The sequence below is a fragment of the Protomyctophum bolini genome (genome assembly GCF_963924005.1).
Source record: "Protomyctophum bolini genome assembly, chromosome: 16".
NCBI classification, from domain to species: domain Eukaryota; kingdom Metazoa; phylum Chordata; class Actinopteri; order Myctophiformes; family Myctophidae; genus Protomyctophum; species Protomyctophum bolini.
This window is the reverse complement of record NC_137877.1, coordinates 20,852,760-20,870,275: the sequence shown is the minus strand read 5'-3', so window position 1 is coordinate 20,870,275 and position 17,516 is coordinate 20,852,760. Positions and strand designations below refer to the sequence as shown.

General features: G+C 42.2%; 1 protein-coding gene across 1 annotated transcript in view; it reads left to right on the top strand.

Moving 5' to 3' along the window:
* The window catches only part of thsd7ba (thrombospondin, type I, domain containing 7Ba), a 235,165-nt gene that overhangs the window by 143,597 nt on the left and 74,052 nt on the right, over window positions 1-17,516 (top strand). Inside the window, exons 9-13 of the mRNA XM_080786436.1 lie at window positions 3,165-3,359; window positions 5,785-6,022; window positions 12,669-12,784; window positions 14,962-15,094; window positions 15,332-15,435. Coding sequence (XP_080642562.1) covers window positions 3,165-3,359; window positions 5,785-6,022; window positions 12,669-12,784; window positions 14,962-15,094; window positions 15,332-15,435 — 786 coding nt within the window. The remainder of the gene's footprint in view (window positions 1-3,164; window positions 3,360-5,784; window positions 6,023-12,668; window positions 12,785-14,961; window positions 15,095-15,331; window positions 15,436-17,516) is intronic.

The window sequence follows — 17,516 nt, the reverse complement described above, 5'->3', positions numbered from 1 at the left end:
TAGAGTTGCTGGCAGGCTCCATATATGCATGCCTAGGTGATGATCCAGTCTTCTGTGTGTGTGTGTGTGTGTGTGTGTGTGTGTGTGTGTGTGTGTGTGTGTGTGTGTGTGTGTGTGTGTGTGTGTGTGTGTGTGTGTGTGTGTGTGTGTGTGTGTGTGTGTGTGTGTGTGTGTGTGTGTGTGTCACTAGTATCTCTATAGTCATGTGATCAAGACGGATCTGTCCGATATTTCCAGCCATGACATAATCCTGAACATAACATTCAGGATTGGCCCATTTTGAACAAAATGTCTCAAATCATGAACGTAGTGTACAATTTACATTCAGTTTTGCATGCACATTCCTACTAGGCAGAGGAATAAATCCCACCCTTTTCACATTGGCCTGTTATAGCGCCACCAGCAGGTGGATTTTTGCAAAACTCATTTTTGGAACAAAATACATCAAATCATGAATTTGAACGTCCAATTGCCAGGTAGGTAGGCAGAGACCAGTGCTCCTGCCAGGAGGAGGAAACCACCTAACTCCAAATTTTTCAGGAAATGAAAAATATAAAATGTTCAGGAAATTTAGAAAACCTTATATTTTGAAAACCAATACTAATGAAAGTTGGTGTTGTGACTTTATATATTTTCAATTACTTGCATGAGAGCGGGAGAGGTGGTGGAGTTAGCTGTTTTAGCAGACAGTTTAAGGGTGCAATGGAGTTTTGTCCAAAGCGTGTTTTACTATACTTTCCATTGGTTCAATATTTTCGAAACAACACACAGTAAAAAGGTGTTCAATAGCACTGATGTATGCAAATAATAATGAAAAACCTCAAAAATGTAGTTAAAAGGTTTCCTCCAGAAACAGCAAAGAATTATGTTTCTTTTGCCATCTTGATCCCAAATCAAGGTCACACAAAGAGAAGGTATGCACCCAGTACTAGAGCGACGCCAGGCCCAGGAAATTAATCCCAATACATTTTTATTTAAAGACTTTTCAAGCGTCGTACGAAGCCAACTCGAGTCGTGACAAATCATGACAAGAAACACAATATTTTGGACCAAACAAATAATTACAAAAAAGAAAAACAACAAAAAAAGTTTTGTAACCTGCCGTTTTTTTCTCATTTCTAATTCTTTGTTTGGCCCAAAACATTGTGTTTATTGTCATGATTTGTCACGACAAGAGTTGGCTTTGTCTGTGGCGTAAACGTCTTTAAATAAATACTTTCTGAAAAGTCTATGAGGAAAATGAACGGGGATTTCTTTTCCGGTCTCTCGAGGGGGCGGGACTGCGACGCTCTATTGACAGCTAGTGAAAAAGCAATTACAAGGCACAAAGCAGATCCTCCAATTCATGAGCTGTGGCTGAGCATTGTGGAGGATGTGTAAATGAGAAACTAACTCACAACTTGAGATTGCAAGAGACTCTATTCCTTGAAAAATGAGAGAATTGGACGATGTTGGACCTATCAATGGAGTGGAATATACTGTATGATGGTTGAAAATGATATACATGAACCCCTGCCCTGCAGTAACTGTGAATGAACATCAGCAAAAAAAGAAACAATATTTATATTTGAAACATACAGTAGCAGAATGAATGTCATGAGTTTGCAAAAAAATATAATCACACCCGTGTGAAGTGAGGGGCGCTCCTACCATCATACATCATCATACTGATTCGTACATCATCTCATTCCGGCCAATCACAACTTGCGTCCTCACCTTTGTCTTCAATGTTTGTGTTTACACAAACACTCAAAGCTGGCCATTCATTGTCAATGGTATTCCATGTTTGTGTTTACACAAACCCTCAAAGCTGGACATAGGAGGAAAGTAAACTCCAAAAATGTATTTAAGTAAGTTAATTATACGCTGGCTAGCAGATCTATAAAGCTCACAGCACGCTCACGCTGCAAGCTTGCACATCTGCTATTGTTGAACAAATTTGAAAGTGTTTGAAAGATTTTGAATCATTTAGATTTATTTTTTCAGTTTTTAGATTTTCCTTGTATTTGGTGTATTACCATGTGTTGTTCTTGCTTACTGTAAGTCGCTCTGGAGTAAGAGCTTATACCTAAAATGTTAACTTGTTTTGTCAGAAGCACTTTGTAATACTTTTCATTGGTTCAGTATTTTTTTTAACCAACACACAGACGGAAAGAACATTTGAGTTAGCTGGTTTCTACCAGACAGCGACGATATATCAATTTGGGGGTCTTTGACACAAAAATGCTGTATGCGGCTGAATAGCTTCTGCAGGAGCGCTTCCAGCTTCATTCTCATCTAAAACGGTCTGGCCATAAACAGGACCGGTCCTAATTATAAATGAGAGAGTGCTTTTCAACCAAGGAAGGGCGTCTAGATTAGTTGTGAATCACCAGTGATGGATTTGAGATATTTTTTAAAGAAAAACCAACAAACCAACAAAAACTTTCCAGAAATAGGCTTTTCCCTCAAATAATGTGCCACTGCATAATAGAGACCGATTGATCATTTCCACAGTCATTCTATTATTGGTCTTGGGAAAGAAGTTCTGTAATGCTGCAATGTTTTATTTCCAGAATGTAAAACATAAACTAATTACCATCTGAATTTTGGTCCATCTCTCACCGCCCACACACAGGCTCATTCATAGAACAGCTAACTCGATGACTCAACTATAGAAATATTGAAGTAGATTATACGTGTAATAGTGTAATAAGTGCAATAGTGTAATACGTGTAATAGTATAATGGTGTAATAGTGTAATACGTGTAATAGTGTAATTAGTATAACAGTGTAATAGTGTAAATAGTGTAATAACGCTAATAGCCTAATGTGCCAAATTTGGCGCATAACTAAATGTATATCTATTGTTTGTGCTAAATTGAGTATCTCAACTTAATATAGCATCTGATTGATGGCAGAAACACAAATAATATATTTTTTTCATCATTAGAAATTAATTTAGTCCATAAGGGGATATTCAGCTGAGAAAAAAGGGAAAAAGGGTTGTGTGGTGAGTATAATTTGGCCGGGGTCATGCCAATGTTCCATCAGCCATATTATGTTCCCTCGGGTTATAGGATTAGGCTTGTGGTATAGTGTTAGGTTTGGGCCTGTGTTAGTGTTAGATTTGAGGGACACATAACATTCACTTATCTGTCTCTGTCTTCATGTGTCTCTCCCAGCAGGCGAGGAGGTGCCCGGAGATCAGTGTGTGGAGGATCCTCCCCCCACGTCGGTGGCCTGTGAGGTGGCCTGTCCTGGGGACTGTGTGGTGGGTTCTTGGTCTCCCTGGTCCTCCTGCTCTCATACCTGTGCCACCAAAAGCGCAGAGGGCAGGCAGAGCCGCTCGCGCTTCGTGCTGGCCCTCCCCGGGAAGGGTAAACCAAACTTCCTTGTTTTTGCTATTTTTCATTATGTCCTCCTTATACTTTATGTCTCTGTTTGTGTATATCCTGATTCATACTTGAGTCGACACGATGTGTTGTGAGCTCGTAGATCTGCTTTATAGTATAAATGAAGCAAGTCAAGTGGATTTAAACCACATTTTATTTGACAGTCATAAGGACTCAATGTTTTGTTTGTTTGTTTTCTAAATTTGATTGGAGGATAAATCCCATCTTGTTTTTGAGGAGGTCCTCAATGTTCTTAAAAAAATAAAATGGTTATCGATGAAACATGACAACATATAAAAATAGAAGCATATGAACTGGAATGTATGTACAGTGTCTTAAACACGTCTTACCCTCTTACCTTTATGGTTGCCCGCAGTACCTCAGGGCTCTATACTAGCATCTGCTGTGAGCGTGACATTCTGCTATTTTCTGAGAAAGCTTTGCCCACAATAAGGATTCTACAGTATGGTTTCAGTGGCTAGGTGTTGTACGACAATGGCGAAAAGAGTCCACAAGCTCACAATTCAATTCAATTCAAAGGGCTTTATTGGCATGAGAAAACATACGTTTACATTGCCAAAGCAGCTCACAATGTGTTGCATCGTTCTGAGAAAACAGATATATCGGTGCACTCCATTGACAAAAGGAAAGTGAAGTCAAACGTACAATATTTGTCTTTGACATAGTGGAATACACTTCCAATAAAACTAGCCTAAATTATCAAATAAGAAATGTATATTAAAACATGACAGTAAGTGCGGTACTCAAGTAAATGTATAGTTAGCTACTGTACAGTACCTTCCACCACGAGTCTTTTGAAGTGTGGGAAGCCATCAGTATCACTAGACCTTAACTCGGCTGCTTCCTCAGCTGTTTCACGGTGTGTTTTCAGCTTAGACAGTAGTAGGGTCTTGGCAGTATAAGCTTCTGCCAATTCACCCTTTGTCAAGTTCTGCCCTTGGTTGTGTGCCTCTTCGCACTCATTGGTTGCAGTTTCGTGGTTGGACAAAAATCCTTTCTCTCCTTTTTCAGTTGATTCCTATTGATATTCTGTGTATTTACTCCTTTTTCATTTGGCCCAAACTGAAGCAGACATCCTGATGTAAATGCAATTTTGTGTAATAGGACAAAGTTGTTTACAAAAAAATGTGTATCTTACAGAAGTCCACATTAGCATTTAGCTGACATTCTCCCATTATTCATTTTCAGACACTGCTGGCTCATTTATTATAGCATTTTGAGAGAAGCAAAAAAAAGAGACAGTGAAAGAAAGAAAATATAAAGATTAAAAAACTACAGGCTGAGTCAACACACTGCAGGCTTAAATCTGTCGTTATCAAAGTTACTGTGTGCACACTAGGGACACACCCGTCTAGAATGACAACGGACCTTACTGTTTGTCAAGCTGCTATTTAATAGAGCTGTTACATTCTGTCAATTGTTTGAGTTTGAGCACAAAGAAAATCGGCCGGGTGCAACGGTTCTGGCAGAAACAGTATCTTTGAAAAGATCACCAGCATCATTTTAGGATCTCTTGTGTTTTTGTAGCCCCAGCAGCAGATCACACACGAAAGATGTACGCTTCGGGCAACAGCTGATCCACAGCATAGATTCATATTCATGCTGAAGAGTGCTGGTGAACTTTTCAAGCATTCTTAACTTCCCCTATTATTATCCTGCCACCCTAATTAAAACCCACACACCCCGTTTATCCGGCTGCCCTTGTCCACCTTCTCCTACCAAACCACACCGTTTGCCCACATCTCACCATGCACAACACCACCGGGATGCCTGTCCAGACATAACGCACTACTTTGCATCCATGCAACTGTCATAATTACTGTATAGTTTGCATTTGCATGAAAAACCATGTTATTGCGCAACATTTCACAGTGATGCAAATAATAAATTACATCACAGTTTAGGCCACACCCCATTCCACTGTGCACACACACACACACACACAGTACGGTACGGTACGGTACGGTACGGAACGGTACGGTACGGTACAGTACAGTACAGTACAGTACAGAACACTGGCCACCTGGATGGTGTGGTTCGGCGCTAGAGTGAGACCGGCCGAAGGTGGGGTTTTTGCCTTACTGGGCGGGGCTTTTCCTTTTATTTTACATGAGTTGGGTGTGTTATAAATTATAATGTAGTAGACTCTAGAAAAGCATTCCAGCAGCCAGCTTGTGGCATGGCTCGTTAGGCAATAGACTTACATTCCATACCTCCTTGGTTGAGTGGGTTTGAAAGTTTTCTACATCTTTTTCAAATGGCGGGTCCACATGGCCAATCAGTTTAGGTGTCCTGGACATGAAAAGTTTGAGGACCACTGTCCTAAAAAGGACTCTCCCTTTGAGAAGCACCGCTCTAATTGTCTTATACTCCGTCTGTTCATGTCCAGGAGGGAAGGAATGCCTTGCAGCCACAGCCCTGGAGGAGTGGAGGCCCTGTAATGAGCACCCCTGCATGGTATTCTACTGGGAGGCCTCGGCCTGGGGCCCCTGCATCCAGGAGGCCTCCGTGCACCTCAACGGAAGTGGCGGCTCCTGGAACACCACGGCTGACGCCTGTGCAGTGGGAGTTCAAATCCGCCAGGCCACCTGTGTGAAGTTGAACGCCGGAGCGGTCATCAGTAAAAGGTAACAGTTCGTCCAACTGACCTGCTCCCTCCTTCTTCTCTCTCAGGCAATTGTGATCCATACTACAGTGTGGTGATTTCGCTGTTGTCGGGAAGAAACCTCTTATGTCCATATTCTTATTAACTAACATTTTAAACAACCCCCTACTGGGAAAGGAACTGGTTGGAATAACGTGTTGAAAAGAAGCAGCTTGGACTCCTCATGCAAAGGAAGCCTTCATTGGTTAAAATAATTATACAACCTGCAGACAGATTGAAACACTTTCACTTTTATTTTGTAATGCACACTCTATTGCGCCGAAGAATTATTTTTTAATTATTAATTTACAACCTGAGGTGGAGATTTCTGCTCAACAGCAACGATATACAACAATAGCGATAACAGCGATATTAATCCTCTGGCGTCATGAGATTTAGTTTTATAACTAGACCGGTGGCCGGCTGTAGAGCACCGAGTCAGTAACGATGGAAATTGGAGATCCATGCCCTACCCAGCTATGCAATACCCGTTGTACCCGTGACGGAGTACCCGTTCCACCTATCTGTCATCAGAGTTCTGTGTCAGGCATGCCCAACTATGAAGTGTGTTGCCTAATCTCAACGTGACGTCATGGAATGTACAGGTGAGGTCCACTGGCAGAGCCTGACCAGAGCCTTTTGTGGTGGTTCTGGACAACCGTGTACCCGACCGACTCGACGATGCAAGTTGGAAACTGCCCCACGCAGTTATTATGTATGTGTCCCTTTTATGTCCATATTGAGTTCTTTGTCAGGCATGCCTAAATATGGAGTCTGTGCAGATGTCAGAACATATTAGTTATGTCAGAACAGGCCAGCTCCATATATGAAGCCCGGGCAGGGGCCCTGTCCAGAGCCCAGGCTGAGGCCTTTTGTGGCGGTTCTGGACAACCGTGGGTCCGACCGACTCGACACCGGGCACTGCACTCCCTGTGGGTGTGTGGAACACGTGTGTCGAATTTAAGACGTTGGGGCGAGCGGTTCTCGAGTTACGTAGATTACAGACATACGTACACGTGCAATTTTCGGTCACGGGTGGGATGGCCGACTTGGAAGGATAACCTATATACTACATATAGTATATTTCACCCATGATAGTACTCAGGTGTACCCATTGTACATGTGAACTGAAGGAATCATTTACACAGGAGAGAATCTTTTATAATATACTGTACACACACTGTATATATAGCACTGTATGTGTGATTACATTACATGGAGAATGCATCAATCATAGCTTAGCTGCTTGAACTTTGTTTTAGCTGCAAGACAGACTTATGCATCCTGAGGGGAAAAATGATGCTTTGTAAATACGAGCTGAGCCAGGAAAGTGGGAAGCGATCACATTTCCCTTACAGTAGATCATTTGAGAAGAAGTGTCTCTGTGTGCTTCCCCGCAGCATCTTATTTGTACATATACAGTATATACTATACAGCGGCTTGTGCTTTTACTCACTTGACAGATGACCCAGGGGCCTGATCTAGCGTATACTGTAATTCTATCCCCGGAGAGCTGCGTATACATCACTGCCTTCCACTGCCTCTCTTCTTTTGGTTTAAGGACTGTTTCCCCATCATGAACCCCAGATCAATTCTGCGTTACGCACCTTCCATTATCTACTCATCTTTCAGCAATACAATATCAAACAACCACTAAAGGTTTCTGTGTCTGTGTGTGCTGGTGGCTATAATGATGTTATAGCCCACCACCACCAGGAAGACTACATTTATAAATAATTCAGACGGTTTGTCCCGCTAAATATATTAGTGACAGCCTGGGCCATAAAGACATTTATGGCAGACTGGGCTTTATGTGCTTGTTCTTTGATGCACCTCCTCCACCACCACCACCACCACCATCCACTCCAGCTTTGAATGAAACCTGTCATTTGTGTGACATTGGTACAGTCAGTTACAATATATTATTTTGTATTTGGTACAACATGCCTCTAGTAGTGGCTTTGGTGTTGCAATTTCTAAGTTCATCTAATGGCAACCGTGGAATTCTGGATTAGCAGCAGCCTCTTCCCAACAATTCTCCCGTACCTGTATGGTTGTGCTATAATAAACCAGGGGTCCTCGAAGGGGTTCTAGGGGGTCACCAGCAAAATGTGTTAACATAGCATCAAAATCAGTTGAACCACTTTAAAGCAACACTGTAGCCTTGTTAATGAAGGAAATATACTGTAAATGTGTCCAATCTGTATGTTAATACAATCGGGGTGGTTGTATTTCGTTTCGTCTCCCTGCTCTTTTATTGAGACATTTAGATCGTGTCAAAGTTCATGTGTCTAGTCACAGGATCTGACAACATTTTTTAACTGATGGTCAAGATTCAGTTTATCCCCTGAGCAAGCAGGCAGGCTCTATTAAATCAATGGTAAACACTTCAGCACTTTTGAATATTTTCAGATGGAAGGTTCAATACATTGTTAATTTGTTATACTATAATACACTGTCTGTATACTGTATACACAGACACGCCCCCAAGGTTAGATTGTGCCCATGTGGAACGCTGCAGATATGACACAGTCAGTGTACCTGATCTAGTGTGATTAACACTCAGGAGGCCTTGCACACTTAGATAGCATGCCTCTGACACATGATAGCAAAGCCCCCCCATCTTCATGTCTGGTTGTTTTAGTGACCTGTATTTCAGAATAGCAGCAGAATCTTGAATCTCGGATTTCTGCTGCGAGCCTGGAGTCACCTCGCTCCATGTAGCTCACCTGCTCTTATCTGGACTGGGGGTGGGGATTAAATTATATATTTTAAGCCAATCCAAGCCATCAACGAGATATCTCGAAGAAAGCTATTATTACCATCATGGGCCATCCACGAGAAACACGAGATTTTAAAATATTAAAAAATATGAATATTACCTTTTTTGGCTAGTGGTTTGGTTAGCTTTCGTTGCTATAGCCTCCACAGGCCTCCCATTGTAGAAGCCATGTTAATCTGCGGTACTGGTTTTTCTGCTCAAAATGGGATGAAGTACCATGTTTGGGACATTAATAAAACATTAATCCGTGCTCGCACTAAGGAAATTAAACGTCTGTGCGTTGCTACACAGCCTAGAGTGAGGCTCGACTACAGATATGGAGGGCTATCACTTCCGGGTCGGGCGGATGTGGCTCTTCTTTGCTTATGTTGCACATTTCACTGGCACTAGCCTCACGATCCCGCCTATGGTAACAGCATGGAATCGGTTAATGCGTCACCACCCAAAAGAGGCTATTCCAGTCAACCATGCACCCTTTGACTTTTCAGGCCGTGACCCCATATAATCATATTTGATCTGGGGACCTCCCATCCTGACAAGCACTTGGAATTGTAGGCATTACATTTAGTTCGACTCCACAGATAAATATTGTGAAAATAGCTGAACTACAAGCTGATCACAGCGCCTCGCAGTGCGAGGCGACAACTATTCCATAATCTCCGAATGCTGCATCACGAAAGCCGAGAAAGCAAGCTGTCATCTGCTCGTCATTTCCGTTCATTTTATTTTACAATTTCCATTTCTGATAAGCAGCTGTACAGTATGTGCTTTGATTATTTTGATTTATATTAGGACACATTTGCGCGACTGTAAAGACGAAATGGAAACGGGGAGGATAAGGCGTCACATCAGCTTTATCCTCTGAGCATTTTCAGAGCTTCCGTTGCTGCAGACTGTATGATAGAAGCGTTTAAGAATCGTGGGAGGAATCAGTCTGGCCACGCGAGACTAGAAGAAAGCTGAAATGTTTGCCATTCAACTGTATGTTTCCTTCTAACCACTACTGGGAGAGAACCTCATCCGTATTAGGGGAATTTATTTTACTGTGAAGTAATTTCTCATTACTAATTACATTACTATGTTTAGGGCAGTTTCGGTAGAGGCTTGAGGGACACGTAACATTGATTCCATGATTCCAATCTTTTAACATCACAACTAATGTATGTAGAAAGTAGAAAGTGATCATAACTTACGTTTAACACATTTAAATTTAAGCAGTGATTATTAATTCACATAATCACATTGATATGCAATTTGACGACCCTGTCCCTCAGGGCTCTATACAAGGCCCCGCTCCTGTTTTCACTTTACACTAAATATATTTTTGCCGAAAATAGCCGATTTACAAGCTTGCAGATCACCTGTTTCCGCAGGAATGCTCACCCCCAGAATTGGGACGCGTAAAGTTCATGTGTTTAGCATTAAACGCAACCCTCTGATCTGTAAGGCTTCTGTATCCCCGTTTATTCACTCTGGGGCTTAGCACTTAATATATCCCCCCCGCCCCGCCCCCAGCTGGTGCGTTGTGTTCGGATCCCCACTGGCATGCATCACTGGAGAGACAGATAGCGTAGGAGTAAACCCGGGAAAAGGGATGGATTTTATATATCTTGCCTTCTCTTGCTCTACTGTACTTTGATGTAACTCCTCCTGGTGCCTTGCTTTCTGTAGTTGGCAGCTTGTGGCAACATGCTGGGTCTCCAGTGATCGCCGTGATTTGGTTGTTAGGTAAAGTGATTCAGGCACACTGCATAAAAAAAGCTGTGATGTTCTGTGATGTTGGAGCTCTGTGACGCCAGCCTCACTGATGAGGGCATCAAAGCCGTGTGTCTCTGTTTGATTTTGCATGGCTGTCATGAAACTCCAACCTCGACCCCAAGGACTAGGCACGTGCACTATATCTACCTAAAACACAAGACCCAAAAGGCTAAAAGTCCCGACAGCTAACTACACCCACCCAGAACTGAATCGAGCAGACACTGCCATTCTTAATATGCATTCTGACTAAGGGGGCTAAAAAATTATAAACAAAATAATAATAATAATAATAATAATAATAAGGGTAATATTATAATAATAATAATAATAATAATCTACGTTAAATACATAAACAGAATATGTATGCTTTGTTGACCAGGTTCACCATCCTGTACCTGGTCTCCTCCTTTTTCCTAAATTTAGTACACCATCTCTTCTTCGCTGAAAATAGCCAGTCAATGCACAAGTTCAAAACGTGGTATTTTCGCAGCATGTTTAGGAATGATGTGGTTAAAGTGGAGTACAAGTACCATGGATAAAAAAACAAAGAGTAGCGGAAAGGCCATGGGGTCACCAACATGGCAACATCAATGGTGTTTTTTCTCCAGGGTGCATGAATACAAAACTTTCATAACAATGTGCCTACTGTAGTAGATTTTGAGATATCTTGTGTGTAACTGAAAATTCTACTGTAATGGTGCTGTTAGAGGAAAGTCCTCACCAAAATGACGGTACATTAAAAATTCTGTGGCAAACCAGCTAGCAGATTTCTAGATAGGTATATCGTGTTGGACCAAGGTGGTGGACAGATATAACCAGCATAGAGCCCAGCTGATAGCTGGCCTACAGTGAGTCATCGTTGATGGACTGAGAGCAAGTGGTAAAAGTCAAGAGCCACTTGAGAGGCAGTGGTAACTAAGTTGTCCTTGGAACCCCAGGAACATTCATTGGCAAACAGTTTGCATACCCTCACTTTTCTCAACTTTAATTAGTAGCCACACAGTGGACTTTGATTGATGTCCCCGCAAGAGCGTTCCATCTCCGGGCGGCAGTGAGAGGCTACTCCTGGCCTGTCTGTGTATGGGGAGATAAATGCACTCATCACCCACTTCCTCACAACACAACACAGCCCAAACGCCTACCCCTGTCCTTTCCGTTGCATTATGTTGCTGATAAAAAGCCAGAGGTGGAAGAAGTAAGATTTGTTCCTTGTGAAAGTAGCACAATGTAGAAAAAGAAAGGCCTGTATTCAGAAATGTTAACTGAGTGAGAGTGCAAAAGTATTAAATATATACTTAACAGTACAAAACAAAAAAAAGTTAAATAGAGTACCTTGGAATTGTTGTAGAGTTACTTGCCACCACTGCTCACAACAGAAACACCTGTCTCTGTCAGCTGATGAAACTCACACAGCCATTCCAACTCTGATGCTTGACATTGACACATGCCGATCATGACAGTATGCACGTCACGCTGCGCTGCATTTCATTTTACAGCCCACGCGTGTGTATTGGAATCTGCACTTCTCCATTTATTGAATTTCACTTTTCTACTTCTGAAACAGACAGAAGGGAATTGTGTTCAGATGATAATCAGACAGACAGTCGCGGGCGTAGTGCTGCGTGCGCCCTTGAAAGACGGTGCATATTAATGAATCCTAAGTAAGCTAATTGGTATTCACAACTCACACCGGGTAATGAAATACAGAACGGCGCATAAACTTTGCGTGTCTCATGCTTGACTGGCGTGCAGATTCCTTTTCCTTTGCACAGAGTGCTGCTGGATTTGGCAGGCACCCCGAGAAGAAGCAATGTCAAAAGCATGTGCAAAGAGATCTGTACATTTTTTGCATTTCTTTGTTGTTTTCTCCCTCGCAAGTGAAGCAGCGGGGAGGAGATACAATCAGTCATGGAAGCCAGTGTGAGCTGTCTAATGTCAAGGACAGGGCAGTTGTTTCACCGCGCTGTCCTATTACCCGCGTGAGTCAGGTCGCTTATCATTCATCGCCCAAAGGGGGAGGAGGACAGAATTTAAGACCTCGGTTCTTTCTTCCCCCTTTGCCATCCCTTGTTGTTTTTTTTGCTATTAGGTGTCCGGACTCTGCCCGTCCAGAAACGGTACGGCCCTGTCTGCTTCCCTGCAAGAGAGACTGCATCGTGACGCCCTTCAGTGAGTGGATGGCCTGCCCGTCATCCTGCGTGCCGGGTATGTACCGTACTGTACTGTAGGCCTTCAGGAAACCAACCAACAACAACAAATGCCTATCATTCGTTCCACAACACTTCACACATATCTACGGGTAATAATTCCAGAGTTAAACATATGAGGCCTGCCACGGACAGCACAGAAACGATTAACCACTTGATCCCTATAACGGACCGTGCTTAGCGTTAGTCCAACGTCCCAATAAACCGACACCCATAAATCCGACTACACAATATTCCGACCATAGAGCCCCATACTAACGCTATCCCCAATACTCATCTTCACATTTCCTTGGCAGAGAAATCAAACATACGAAACAAGACGTGGGAATTAATAACATGTTGTTCTTTTTTGTTTGTTTGTAGTGAACAATGCAGATCAGGAACCATACTGTATATGTTGCTGTCAGGCAGAAAACATATCTCCTCTCCATATTTCAGCTTTTTTTTCTTCCCATAAATGAATGCCCTATACTTCGTTGTACAGTACTTGCGTGTTGCACAAAGGTAGAGAAAATAGTCCACAACCTGTAGCATCATGACACGTTGTGAGCTTGTAATTCTGCTATATTCGCTAAATTTGAAACGTCTAAAGTGAAAGTGGTCGAGTCTGTCTGTGGGTTTTATGAGCATTTAATCAGTAATAACCTTGAGCTTGTGTAAATTATAACTAGATCTAAATTATAATTATAATTATGTGTAAATTATAACTAGAGTACACAAGTACTTTTTTCCATTTCCAGAAAAGTAACAGTGTTGGACAAACAATATTTCCACCCGATTGTGACTATATGTGTATAGTGTATGTTTAGATCTATTCCAAATCATTTTTTATTATTGCTGCTACAATGTTGAGGAACCAAAACATTTTACAAATCTGCAATCTTCTAGCAATCTTTGTCAGTATAGGCACAGCATACAGGAAACCTGATCCTGTACCTTTTGTGTTGGAACAAAACCAATTTACTTCAAGTCTATGCTGTCACGTAACCACTAACCAACCCAGTGATCATTGGTCACAATGAAAAGCATACAAGTTCTGCACCTCATAAAGCTGTATATTCAGGTATACGAGTACTCGACTCTTACTGTTCCATGAAACCTTGTACATTACATTACATTACAATACATTACATTAACTACAGTTCTGCCATCCGAACCGGTGAAGTGTTTAGATTTAAACAGAAATATCACTACTAATTGTTAATTACATTAAGCTGACTCATCAAGAGGAAAATAGATATTTAATGTGTTTGACCGCTCTGTGGTCGATCACTAAGTGTCTCTGAAATCAAAAGTATGTAATTGTTTAAAAAAGAATTACGCTGGTGTCTCGTCTGTACTGTAAATATGCTTTAGTCCACTGGGTGTGCCGGCGATGTGATCACTTTCTTAATTACGCCATTTTCAATGTTTAGTAATTAGCATTGTTTAATGAGCCTTGGTGTCTGAGGCAAATGAAGCCATTAGGGTACGCTGTGCGTCTGGAGAGAGAGAGAGAGAGAGAGAGACGGTAGGGAGACGTTAGAGGACATTACGGCCATAAGTGCCGGTCAGTTGCGATAAGATCATGGGGCATATGGGGTCTCTGTTTGTCTTTTAGACAGGCCACCGTGTGTTGTTCCAGAGAAGGTTGTTACTTTGTTTGCTTTCACTTGACATAACCCGAACCCACCATCCAAGGACATTGTAAATTTGTTTGTCTCTGACATTTTGTGTCACTCGTCTTATTTGCAGTGCATTTGTTTCATTGTTTTGTGGTGGTTTAAATACTTTAGTCCTGTGGTGTGCAACCTGTTTTGGGCATGCCATTACGGGCAAAACATTTCCAATCTTCTTAAATAGCATATCTAAGAGCTCGTCACATTGTGAACTTGTAGATCAGGTATTTTTGGTGTAGATGGTAGATACCTGGGAATAAATTGGTCCAAGTACAGTTATAACTCCATTTCACTAAGATTAGAGGGTTTAAGTGGTTTAAGTGGTGTGCACATACAGTACTGTACCATAACACAGAGTCACAGCCACATTCTGGGTGCAGCTATTGCTCCTGATCACTGTTAACCCCTCTATACCCTCTCGTTCCAGTTTGTGTCTGTCTTGGGAAAGCAAAGTTCGTAACAACAGTGACTGTAGTGTGAACCTGTGCTCTGTGCTGAGTATGTTTGTGTTTGACAGACAACACCACGGCCGTCATGCAGTCTCGATACCGCACCATCACTCAGAGGTCCTCCCATGGAGGTCTGGAGTGTCCAGACACACTGTACGAGGAGAGGGAATGTGAATCACTCCCACTGTGTCCAGTTTATAGGTAAACACACACACGCACATGCACACGTACACGCACACACACAGTCACACACACACACACACACACACACACACACACACACACACACACACACACACACACACACACACACACACACACGTGTGCACGCGTTTGTTTTAAGATGCATTCAAAGTAAAACATGTTGTGTCTTTGGGTGATTCATGTTGATTGTTGCAAACCGTCTTCTTTGCTTCTCATCTGTGTGTTTCTACATAGTTGGAAGGTACACAAATGGCACAGCTGTACGCTGGTACCTGACACCGTTCGACAAGGGCTGGCCGGAACGGCGGAGTCGTGTGGCAACGGCCTAGAGACAAGAGGCAAGTGTGCTCCTCTCCTCTTTTCTCCTCTCCTCTCCTCTCCTCCTCCATCGTGCAGTCCGGATCTAATGAGACTTAATAGCCTCTTAGAGAACAGCTCCCTTAACAAGAGGAAGTGATGGGGACATGAAGAAGCTGTCAGTTTGCTGGAGAAGCGTGCTCGCTTGGGCCTGTCTCCGTGTTGTTTGATGATGTCATCTCGACAGTGGGCTCTCGTTAATGAATGCAGCACATCAAGACGGCTAGAACTCAGCTCAGCAGGAGGCTGGAAGCATGTTCAACCCCATACACACAAATACGCATACACGCGTGCACTCGTGCACGCACGCACGCAAGCACGCATGCACGCACACACGCACGCACGCACACATACACACAGATGGAGAGTGGTTGGATAAAAAGGGATATGTGGCAGACAGCAAGCCATTTTAGAAACTCTTCCGACTGATGTCCGCAATGCCATACAGTATGAGATGTGCAATTGTGCATAGACAATTTACAGTACGGTACAAAAATGCATATGATACCGGTATATGTCATTGCCAGAGGCTTAAAGCGGCACTATGCCACTATGTAACTTTTTTGATGCATGAAATGTAATTTTCCAATCTGTATGTTGAATAATTTTTTGTCTTCCTGCTCTTACATTGAGACTTTTAGATGCTGTGTCTAGGTGAGCCTTTGATACGACCCTGTTTCTGGTTTGACACAAAGTTTGACCTGAATACGAATAGTGCAGCTTTAAGAGTCTGAAACAACATCACACAACACATTCTCACACCCGCTGCGTTGCATGTTTACGAGGACGGACGATTTGTGATTCTCTGCCTATCAGTATGCAACTTGAACGGCCCTTGAGTCGGCAGAAGCAGACTTCGACATCGCACCGCGCAGCATGGCACTCACTCGCCTATCGGCTCGCTTCTGGGTGGCTCACGGGCCTCCAGTTGTGCTTCTAGCGGCCGATCAGACCGATTTAAGTAAAGTATTGATATGCGATTAAACATGCGATTAATTTTGATTAATTAATTAGATACGTTTTTTTTTAATCGAGCCCTAGTTGTGGTGTCTCAGTGTATCTCAGCAGTGTGGATTAGTTTCTAGACCGCCCTTGAAAGTGTGGAGATGACTGCTGCTGCTAGTGGACAGAAATCTTTTAAAAGGCAGAGAGAGTGTTAATTGGATCATTTCAGATTTGTTTTACTGGAGTACTACAGAGACTAGCTGTTGTATCTAATTTCCTGAGAAGATTGAAACCAAATCACTGCTCTCTGTGTTGTGTCTTGAGAACTTTGCAGCGTTTCTGCTCGGCTGCACAGCAAATTTCAGTTCCATGGCCTAATTACAGCAGATATTTTCTCCAGTGTATTTGTGTGACTTTTTATCAGGGACGGGGGTGGCGGATTCCTAGTTTTAGTAATAATCCTCATTGACCTTTACCAGCTTCATATTTGATTTTGATTAGAAAAACGTTAAGTTAAATAACTGTGACATTTCAAAATAACTTAAGTGTGAGAATGGAATGTGTGGTGAATGTTAGTGAGTGCTGAGTGGTAGTCATTAGAAATAATGAGGCTTTAAGTAGGCCTAGCAGTTTTCAGCAAACTTTTTATGGCTAATGCAAATGCTTTTGAGTAACCATAGAATAGATACATATCAGTTCCATGAACATTTTACAGTATCTGGTCAATGAATTAGAGCAGCAGTCTGCGGTCTCCAAACTTCTTTGGCCGTGCACACTCCTGACCTAGCTGACGCACCCCCCAACACTATAGTCTCATTGAATTTGTCTGAAAATTATACCATTTTTAATATGATTATGGCAAATAACCACAGAATGTCACTACACTGAGAGACATGCAGCTGCTGTATACTCCAGCTCCATATCTCTATACATCTCCTTACAACAGTGGTTTGCCAGAATTTGCCATTTGTGCTCAATAACACCATAATCTTTTTTGAAAAACATTTTTGAATAGTTCAAATAGCCGATCTACAAGCTCACAATGTGTTGATGTAGATCGGCTAGTTGAACAATTTTAATGTTTTCAAAATAGTAAAATAAGGCAAAGAAATGTAAG